Source organism: Periophthalmus magnuspinnatus, chromosome 20 (assembly GCF_009829125.3).
Source record: "Periophthalmus magnuspinnatus isolate fPerMag1 chromosome 20, fPerMag1.2.pri, whole genome shotgun sequence".
Lineage (NCBI taxonomy): Eukaryota > Metazoa > Chordata > Actinopteri > Gobiiformes > Gobiidae > Periophthalmus > Periophthalmus magnuspinnatus.
In genome coordinates, this window is record NC_047145.1 from 18,828,673 (window position 1) to 18,838,786 (window position 10,114).

The 10,114-nt window shown below is 40.2% G+C and overlaps 2 protein-coding genes across 2 annotated transcripts; both read left to right on the forward strand.

The window, feature by feature from the left end:
* Positions 1 to 218: 218 nt before the first annotated feature.
* On the forward strand, positions 219 to 2,588 carry commd3 (COMM domain containing 3). Its single transcript, XM_033985862.2, has 8 exons — positions 219 to 383; positions 1,067 to 1,178; positions 1,573 to 1,636; positions 1,720 to 1,754; positions 1,928 to 1,988; positions 2,055 to 2,111; positions 2,177 to 2,233; positions 2,457 to 2,588. The coding sequence occupies exons 1-8, from the start codon at positions 245 to 247 to the stop codon at positions 2,514 to 2,516; spliced, it is 585 nt and encodes a 194-aa protein (XP_033841753.1). The 5' UTR covers positions 219 to 244; the 3' UTR covers positions 2,517 to 2,588.
* A 695-nt stretch (positions 2,589 to 3,283) lies between these two features.
* Positions 3,284 to 9,738, forward strand: bmi1a (bmi1 polycomb ring finger oncogene 1a). The gene is made up of 10 exons (XM_033985861.2): positions 3,284 to 3,658; positions 6,408 to 6,541; positions 6,660 to 6,756; positions 6,859 to 6,914; positions 7,073 to 7,120; positions 7,201 to 7,309; positions 7,750 to 7,789; positions 7,921 to 8,019; positions 8,139 to 8,219; positions 8,592 to 9,738. Exons 2-10 carry the CDS (start codon positions 6,430 to 6,432, stop codon positions 8,946 to 8,948), a joined length of 999 nt encoding a protein of 332 aa, XP_033841752.1. The 5' UTR covers positions 3,284 to 3,658; positions 6,408 to 6,429; the 3' UTR covers positions 8,949 to 9,738.
* The last annotated feature ends 376 nt before the right edge of the window (positions 9,739 to 10,114 follow it).

Below are 10,114 nucleotides of genomic sequence, written 5' to 3' on the forward strand. Positions count from 1 at the left end.
ACAGATAAAACAGCACCTGATATGGGATATAGTTAGACTACAATATGAACACGTCACATACAAGGCTAACCAGGCTGAGTGAAACATAATGTGCGTTCAGGTAAATGCACAAACGCTTCGGTCTGTGATGAAGCTGAAGCCCGGAGAGCCTCGGGTTTGTGCTATGTGCGTTTAGCTTTTTCTTTTTTCTCTCTGCATCAGCTGATGTGTCACGTGCTCGGTGTCATGGGTCACTCTGTGCAAAATGGAGTTGTCTGAGTCAGTGCAGAGAGGGCTGAAGCTGCTCGCAGACCCGTGTGTGTTCGAGCCTCGTAGTTTCTCGGTGATGTTGGACGTGTGTTTCCGGAGTGTGCTCGTGGCTCCCGGGGACGCCTCGGTGCTCGGTGAGCTGCGGCGGGGCTGTTTGGAGCTGATGCTTTGTTCTCGCGCTGCTTCCGGGGTTTCTTTCTAGCGTTAGCTTTGAGATTGTAGTGTTTTCAAACACACCACCGCGTCTAGACACTGTTAACAAAATGCTGTATGTTTATAAGTTGTGTAGGAGTGAAAATGAGGCTGTTGTTCGTGCACACGTGCGTGCATTAGCTCTGAGCTATGTTAGCCTTTTCTGCTGCTTTGCATTCATTAGCCATTGGACTCAGCCACTACACACTGCCTTTTGTTATTTAAACAGGCTGCTCGGCAAGGTTATTCTGTTTAGCTTAACCATCATTAGTCAAAAGTGACAGGGAATTCACATTTTTCAGTAGATGTAAGATTTAACTCTGAAATCCATTCAGTTCAATATAAAAGCAGTTTTAGTGTTTTAGCCGTCGCCCGTGTACGGACTACAGGACTTTCTATAAATAAAGAGTCATATCAATCGCAAAATACTTTGCTACTCAAATAAACAAAGAGCACTAGCTTCCAGCAGAAGAAGATCCAATTCACATGTTAATCATCATCGATTTCCACTGGAAACGTCAGTTTGAGTGCACGAGCATGGATGACAATCTGCAGCTTTTATAAAATGCATAAATGTGTTCGTTTTTCTGAGCTTTACACTTTGTACTTGTCGTTTTCGCTTTAGATCACCCCGAGCTGAAAAACCTTGACCAGATTTTAGTGAAACAGAGTCACACCGCCGTGGTCACGTTCATACTGGAGTGTGTCAAACTAAACACGGATAAGTCAACACTGAGGTATAACTGAACTGAACTGTGTAAAATATAAAAACAGTATTTACACTGAAGTGGAAGTCAGATTCTTCTCCAAACAAATCACAAAATCAAATGACACCTGCGAATATCATGGTCAATAAAAAGTGAATATATGTCTTGTATAAAAAAAAAGATGAGTATTTTGACTTCAAGTCGTCTGTCATGTCTCTCTTCTTACAAGTCAAATAAAAAAAAGTGGACTTGATTTTGAATTTTTTTTTTTTTTTTTTAGTCCTCCAAGAGTATCCTTTACCTAAATAAAAAAAAAAAAAAATCCTTATGGGCATAAATGCATCCTGATAAATGTTGCCTGTTATCTTAATAATTAATTATCATTTGTACTTGTGTAATGGAGGTTTCTTCCTCTTTGTTGCAGCTCATGTCTTGAAGAACTTTTATTCAGTGCAGAGAGAATAGAGATCTTTCACAGTGTATATGAGGTGAGAGGGGCAAAAATAATATAATTCTAATAAATGTATCAGGGTTGTCATGTCCATAGTAATAAACTGCTGTTGTTTTACAGAAGCATAAAACAGACATTACAAGGTTATTATCATGGTAAGTTAAAGTGATAAAAACATTTTTTCTAAGTTGCCATACATTTATTTGATAGTCAGCAAAGCCAGAGAGTTCTGCTTGACAACATTTGTGGAACAAACAAGAGACGACTCAAGAGACAAACTTGTTTCACCTGTGCACGCGCTTTTCTGTAATATCATTTGTTTGTTTAGTTTAGGAAGACGACTACCTGAGATAAACGATGTCTCATGGCGTCTACAATACCAGATAAAGGTAGATCAAATGTCTGGGACTTCAGCTTTGTTTCAAAAACTGAAATCTTTTTTTTTTCTCCTGAAGAGTGCGCAGGTTGATAAAGTGGATGAACCTTTCTACTTGATAACTCTTAACACTGAGGTAAACGTGCACTTTTATCCTCGCACTTTTCATTTTGGCTTCAAATAATAATGTTTTGTCACTAGAAAGAAGCAGAATCTTCTGAGGACGTGAACTTTTCATGTACAGTGGAACAGCTACAGGTATCTGCGCTTAAAGTGTGTCAAATAATCACCGTTTATAAAGGACTAGACTTTTGATTACTGTCGCGTCTTGTTGAGCTTCATCTAGAGTCACGTGATCATGCTGCTGTAGTTATGTTGATTATGACTTAACAAATTCGGGTGAGGTAGAAAAAAACTGCTCAGTGAACCAAAAACGTGTAGGTCTGTCGTTTATTGCATTCATTTGTTTGTATGTTTGCAGGATTTGGTTGGAAAACTAAAAGACGCCGCAAAGAGCCTGGAGAGAGCGGGTCAGATGTGACGTCTGAAGCCACGGACCATTTTCACAGACTTTTGTTTGGACTTTTTGTAACGTGTAAAGTTTAGATTGATTTATGTAAGGCAAACCTGAAAACTTGCAATAAAAGTACAAACTATGCTGTTTTTATATCTTTCTTTTCTTAAATATGACCTGAGGTCATTTCTGTGCATCCTGTTTAGCGCATTTAATTAGGTCACTCAGGCGATAGACTTGGATTTATTTTCTAAGACAATGAAAAGCCCATAGCTCTACAGCCCAGTCTCTCAGGCGGGTCAAGCGGGTGACTTTGCTCCAATAACGTTCACAAAAGTATTCATCGACTGTACTCCACATGAAATTAATTTGGTCTAAAATAAGTGAGCAGCAGTGGTAGTTTGCTGATTATATTTTAACTCGTGGAGTTACAGAATAAGTGACCATACCTGACGACTTTGGGCTGTGACAGTGTAGTACGTCTGTTAAATGTCCACAAGGCTTTTCATGCTGAGCCAAAGCACTAAATGCATCCAGTTCGTTTTCCCATCACCGGCTGTTCAGCTGTCACTGGAACAGGCTGGAATGAAATGTGGAATAAAATGTGGAATAAGGTTTGGTGACGTGTTTGAATCTCATACTCTAAAGTCCACATCGTTTATTCAGAGGAAGGTGCATAGATGTGAATCTAATGATAGATTATTTCTCAACATACGTAGTAAAAAGATAAACAGCATACACCGACAAGAATTCCAAGGCACCCTTAAGCAGGAAAACCACGTGACCACTGCGGGGCGGTCGAACTACAAGCCATTTTGGGGACGGTGTCAGTTTCCACTGAGCACACACACTGCTGCGTTTTACTGGGGGTGAAGCGCTTATTTTGGAGGCAAAGTTGACGGCCCCAGAGCGAAAACTTACCGAGTCGTAATCTGCGGTTTGTGTTGTTGTTGGGTCCAGAGTAGGATCTGCATAAGGGACGTACGCAGCAAGAAAGGACTTATTCGCACATCTGAAATGCCTTTCGCTCCGCGGAGCGCTCTTCGCGACTGACAGCGTCTGCAGCCTTCAAGATGGCGGCTCCACTCCTATTCATTTGCTGCTGATCGCCTCCCAACTTTCATTGTCTATTCACCTTCAGACCCACCGATCCCCAGTCGAAGCACCAGGTAAGCCTCGTACGACATCTCCAACTAAACGATGAAACGCGCGATGCTTTAGCGTGGCGCTATTGTGTGTTTGCACGCCCTGATTCAGCGCACACTGGAGAGCTTCGAGAGGTGGCTGCGGCTGTTACCGACGTGGAGCTCTGTGTCTGCACCGCTTCAGCAAAACATGTTCTCACGGGAGCATAACGGAACATTTTGATCCGCGACCTTTGGTGTTCCTTAGGTGAAGGTCTAAAGATGCAGCCTCTTAAGTTTGGGCTAAGATGATGTGCCCTGTGCACTGCAAGGATTTATGCAAAAGTAAAGATCCCGGGCGAGCAGGTCCGAATTGTCTCAGATTGAGCTGCATCAAGTTGTTCTATCGCTCTTTACCGACAAACCATTCCATTATAAAATGCCATTTTATAGAAACGCAAAGTTTGTGTTGTTACTAACCCTGTGAAACCTTTTTTTTGTGCCTTTAAAATAATATCACGGACTTTTAAACTAAACTTGGGCTGATGTCGTGTGAGACAAAAGACGCCCAGTGTAATGTATCCACGTAAAATATAACAAATCACAGGTTAAAAGTATGGACCAAAGAAGACAATGCAGCAGAGGTCTAAATGTGATTATAACGCAGTTGTTGATTGCCTGTTCTGTCATTTTAACTTAAACATACAAGGTTTGAGTCGCCCCTTGAAGCAGTTGCCTGAAGATTCCCTGTTGTACGTTTACTTTGGTCACTGCTGTTTGTCCATTAGGTCTGTGTATTTTTTGCTGGTTATACATTTGTTTTAGCTCAGCTTATAGGAAACATTCAGCAGTTCCATGTGCTAAGTTTGTCTATCAGGAGCCTCTTAATTGAAAGTCACGAGTCGGTGTTTGGCTCTTGATTGGCTCTACCTGGCGCCCTGTGATTATTTGTATTTATTTTTTTATTGAATGTAAGCTGCATGTTCATTGAGTCAGACATTGACAAATAAATGCTGTTAAACTAATTAGAAATCGCCACACAGGCAGGTGATCCACTGTATTTGACTGCCTCTGTTTTTTTAAAGTTTATTAAACCCAAATTCAAGTTGGATGTTTCTGTTCCTGATATTTTTTGTTGACACTGCAGCTCGTGCGTGTTTAATCAAACCAAACACATCCTTCAGTGTCATGTTCATTAATGTGACATCCCGGGATGTAACCCATAACCCACGTTCGTTAAGTGTGATGTACCAATCCTAAAACTCTTTTGGGAAATATTTCATAGTGGACGCACAAAAAACACATTTACATTTTTCCTCCCCAGAGTTTCCACACTGGTGCTTGTCATTATGTCATTGGAGAAGAGTCGTTGTTATATCGGTCACAAGTGTAAAAGTGCCTATAATCAGATCTTGGTCATGGATTTCATACATTTACTTGGCACATCAGTATTGCTGTCCATCAGTGTCCAGTCGGTTGGTCGTTACTGCGGTTGAAGTGGACAGTCAGTATTGTCTGGGGAAAAACTGCTTAAGGCTCGGTACAGGTTGGCTGTCATCCAGTGGAATAGTTTAAATGTGGTTATCCTATAACCTCTAAGTCCAAGACAGTTGATAATAAGCGATAATAAGGCCATGTATATTCGTTTGACCCATCTTTGTTTTAAGAGGACTGAAATTTAAGGTTTGACGCTTTTTGTTTACTTTGATTATTTTTGGGCATGTGGCTGCGTAGAGTTGGTGTTGACTATTAAAAAAACTAAATCTCGCCTGCCTCTGTCCGCTTTGGCACGGGGCTAACAGCAGGATAACATGCGCTCAGATATGTGCAGCAGTCGCTTGTGTCTGGCCATGTTGCTGCTGCACAGCGCTGCTGGCTGTAGTCAACACGCTCTGAAGAACAGTATGAACGAAAATAACCCCGAGAACATCGTGAGAGGTGGATCAGCCCGCGCTCATGTGCGAGCAGGGGCATTATTATGAGTCGGACGTGTTGTATTTGCTCCTTGGGTTGAAGGGGAAAGCACACAGCCCGTTACTGCTTGATTTTTCAGCCACAAAATGGCAGCCGTGTTGTCGGATGCCTGGCAGTCCACCTCTGTGCGCCTGGAGAGCGATCCGCGGTCTCATGCGCCTGCACACTGTGCAGAGAGGGCTGTGCTGTTGTTTGGGTGAACAGTCCTGCCTCACTACCGTCCACTGATGTCCAGCCATGTGACAAAAAGCAAACGGGTTGCCATAGAAACCCTGGGGTTTCCCGTTGTATCCGTGGCACACCTGACACGTAGTTCGCCCGTCCTATTAAAGATTCACCCGGGAGCATCGCGTCAAAACAATAAAAGCCCCTGTACCCGCGTCCGTGTGGACTGTTTACACCTGCACAGGTTAAGTGACAAATTATGTTCCCGAAATATGTGCTTTTCTGCTGAAATTGAGGGAAGATTGATCTAAAACAACTACCAGGTTTTGAGTCTCAGTCCTCAGTGACTTAATAGCGGTGTCCACAGCTCAGTCACATAAACCGCGGTCGTGAATTTAAAAATATATCTATTTAAAACTTTGCTACGGCGATTTAAAGTAAACGCAAACAGATGCGCGGATCTCCAGATCTGCGTGAGGATGATTTATGGACATTAAGCTCACGGTGCAAACTCTCAGCCCTTTGGCTCGCCTGAATTAGCATAAAAGATTATGTTTTAAGACACCCAGAACAAACGGCCATCCCAAATGGTCTACAGTTGTGCTTGCAGACGTGATTTGCGACAGTTTAACGCTTCCCATATTTTTTTCTGCAGGGTTATTGCATTTCTGGTCAATATGCATCGGACGACTCGGATAAAAATCACGGAGCTCAATCCTCACCTGATGTGCGTCCTGTGCGGGGGATATTTCATCGATGCCACGACCATCATTGAATGTCTTCACTCCTGTAAGCAAACACAAGTTTGAATTCATGTAACACGGTGTAAAATGGTAGCTGTTTTTCCATTCAATTGCATTTGCTGAGAAACCATAATGTGACCTTATTTTTTGCCCTTTGGTTATAGTTTGCAAAATGTGCATAGTGCGCTACTTGGAAACCAGCAAATACTGTCCCATCTGTGATGTACAGGTGCACAAGACCAAACCATTGCTCAACATAAGGTAAGGTTTTTCAGAACACACCATTACAATTGTTGCTATATTTCTCTGAGTCGTTTATGAGTCGTATCAATTTAATCTTAAACCTACTTTTTCTGTTTTAAGGTCTGACAAAACTCTACAGGACATAGTGTACAAACTGGTCCCTGGACTCTTCAAAAGTAAGGCTTTAAGTGCATTTGTTATGTTCAAAGATTCAAAGTACCTTTGATTGATACATATCTTATCTGAAACATTTGTCATGTGTTGTTTTGTCAGAGTGTCTAACAAGCATTTTAACCTGTTTAATGTTCTCATGCTCTTTCTTGAATAACTTAAGATGAAATGAAGAGAAGAAGAGACTTTTATGCAGACCACCCTTTAGATGGTGAGTCTTCAAGATGAAACTATAAAGGTCATGCTACAAGTCTGGCTTCTGAACTGATGAAAAATTATTTGTTCTTAAAGCTTCAAATGGAACAAATGAGGACCGTGGAGAAGTGGCAGATGAGGAAAAACGAATTATTACAGACGATGAGATCATCAGCCTCTCTATTGAATTTTTTGATCCAACCAGGTACACTTTGATATAACTGCAGGGTATTGCTCTTCATTCCTGGACGTTTTTTTTGTTTAGCATTTAAGGAAAAGATCATAGTAGTATCCACACTTTTTGAAGTCTAGGGCTGCATCAATGAATCAGAAAAATCTATTAAAACTACTATTGTATTTTGATCGTTTGGTCTATACAGACTAAAACACATGGAAAAAGACCTTTTATGACAAGGACAGCGGCTGTATTATACCTAAATGTCCAAAAAATAATATTTTTTATCAATAATAAAGTTTTTGTAAATATTCTCTATCTAGAAGCATTCAGTCCATATTTAAACCCTTAATATGGCTATTCATTTATTTAAAAAATCTCAGTGCACAATAGAGAAAATAGTTTGACAATAATCCATTGTGGCAAAAGCTAAAATATTTTGTGTTAATTTTCTTAATTTGTTTCCACAGAATGGGACTGGGACCAGAAGGAAAGCAGGTTAAGGAGCAGGTATATTACTTCCATTCAATTTTCATTGGGAAATTTGTGTTTTATTGTATTTATTCTAATATTTTTTGAGGGTTAAAATTTTAATCAAGCATAATTTACAACTGATATTTAACTGTTCTATGTAATTGCAGTTAGCAAATAAAAGGTACCTGCAGTGTCCAGCCGCAATGACAGTGATGCATCTTAGGAAGTTTCTGCGCAGCAAAATGGACATCCCAAACTCCTATCAGGTCAGAAACTATATTCTTACCTTGAAATCATTGCTCTGTACCCAAAAGGTCTGCTTGCCAATGTGTATACCATTTAATTATTTCTGACAATTAACATAAAAAATATACATTTTTACCAGGTGGATGTTATGTATGAAGACGAGCCTCTGAAAGATTACTACACATTAATGGACATAGCCTATATATACACATGGAGAAGGGTAAGAATCACTGTTTTTATGACTTATAAAAATATTGTGCTATAAAATATTGCTTTGTTTCATGATTTCTAAAAGTGCTATGCTTTCCCAACTTAACCTATTTGGTATGTGTGCTGTTCTTTTGTCATATTTGACCAACATATATTTTCTAAAAACTTGTAAAAACCTTTTAGATGATTATATAGACGTACTCAGTTGTTTAATAAATTAACTATCTATAAATTGGTATTAGTGGTCCAAAGCGGTTAGTGATGAAATAAAGTTGTAAAAGTGCCACTATTTAGCTTTTTAATTTTTTTTAAATATTGTCACTGAATGAAGCTTGACCAAATAGTTTTAGTTTTCTGTTAAAGTTTTACCTGGCCTCCACAGAACGGTCCACTTCCCCTCAAGTACAGAGTCAGACCCAGCTGTAAGAAGATGAAGGTGAGTCACTCGGAGCAGGACGGGCAGAACAGCACCGGCAGATCTGGGCCAGAGAGTGACTCAGCCAGCGACAAAGCACGAAGTCCCACTGGGGCTCCATCCACGTCCTCCTCTCTGCCGAGCCCAGCCACAGCCACGCAGTCTCCACGTCCCCTGCAGACCACACACGGCAATAATAACGTAAACGGGACGTCAATAACTGCTCCACCCACCCCCGGCCGCTCTTTTACACAGTTCCCCAGCGGCAACAGCGGCACCAACAAACCGAGGAAGGTCGCACTGAACGGATCTTCTTCTGGATGACTCCCCTGAGAGCCAACGCCTCATCCAGTTTATCATTTTATGCCAACCTAGTCCAGTGGGGCAGACAACACAACGACGTTCTTTTCCCCCCTCAATTTGTTGTTAATATATTATCACATCTTAAGTTTATACTGGAGGGATCGGATACATTTCAAATAAACAATTTAAGGATGTTGTTTGCTGTTGGAAATTCTCAATGAAAGACTGCTAAAATTGGAAAAAAATGGGAAGAAAGGATGTGCAAACCTATCTGTTATTTTACAGTGACTGAAGTTTGTTTTGTTCAAATTAAACGTATGTCATTGCGAAATCATCCACGTGCTTCACCAGCGCAGGATGAAACGTGCATGCTTTTATTATCTCTTGGTTTTTAAAGGTTTTATAGCCTACTCTTTTAATACGCATTTATGTAATCTTTAGAAATGTTAAACGTAGAGGAAAGCCATCACGGAATTTGTTATGAAAGAACTTGTGTCAAGACGGTAAAGGCGAAAAATAAGGCTTTTTATGGGAGAAAATAGTTTGCCTTCACATCAGCAGTGCTTTGTAAAATTTGATTTTTTTTTAATCCATGTTGTTTTAGCTGATTTTCAAAAATCAGCTGTAAAAAAACAATTATTTAATCAACCATGTTATTGTTTTCTTCTGCTCTCAAAGTCTGGGGCTGTTCAGTTTCACGCTCATTATGATGTTTTAATGTCTCGTGTTTATTCGCTCGATTGTATGGACAACCTGTTGTATTGTTACTGTTGCACAGTATAAAAACATCTAAATAAACATTTTACACTTACTATGTTCTGTCGAATATGGAAAAAATATTTTCAACAAGAACTTTTTGAAGTCACACGGAGCAGAGACAACGTCATGAGAGCTGTCCCAATATTTCGATTCAATAGTTTTGCCCGTTGAACTATTTTACTGAAAAAATATAAAACAAACAACGAATGGATTGAATGGGACGCATTCAAGGAAAAACAGAAAAAAAGGTTATTTGCTGTAAACATGTTAAGACCAAGGACTGGTCAGGACACTGTTAATGAGAGGCAGAACCTGGACAGATGAAAAGAGTCAGTACATAATTTAAAATACTTTAGTTATTTTAGTTAAAATAACTTTAAAATGGTGCAGATTTGCGTGAGTTACCTGAAAAGAGCGGGCGTTGGGCA

Coding starts and splice junctions, on each gene's coding strand:
- commd3 (XM_033985862.2), top strand. CDS start 245: ATGGAGTTGTCTGAGTCAGTGCAGAGAGGGCTGAAGCTGCTCGCAGAC. Junction 1,755..1,927: donor ATTACAAGGTTATTATCATG/GTAAGTTAAAGT, acceptor TTGTTTGTTTAG/TTTAGGAAGACGACTACCTG. Junction 1,989..2,054: donor GTCTACAATACCAGATAAAG/GTAGATCAAATG, acceptor TTTCTCCTGAAG/AGTGCGCAGGTTGATAAAGT.
- bmi1a (XM_033985861.2), top strand. CDS start 6,430: ATGCATCGGACGACTCGGATAAAAATCACGGAGCTCAATCCTCACCTG. Junction 6,915..7,072: donor GGTCCCTGGACTCTTCAAAA/GTAAGGCTTTAA, acceptor GAATAACTTAAG/ATGAAATGAAGAGAAGAAGA. Junction 7,310..7,749: donor GAATTTTTTGATCCAACCAG/GTACACTTTGAT, acceptor TTGTTTCCACAG/AATGGGACTGGGACCAGAAG.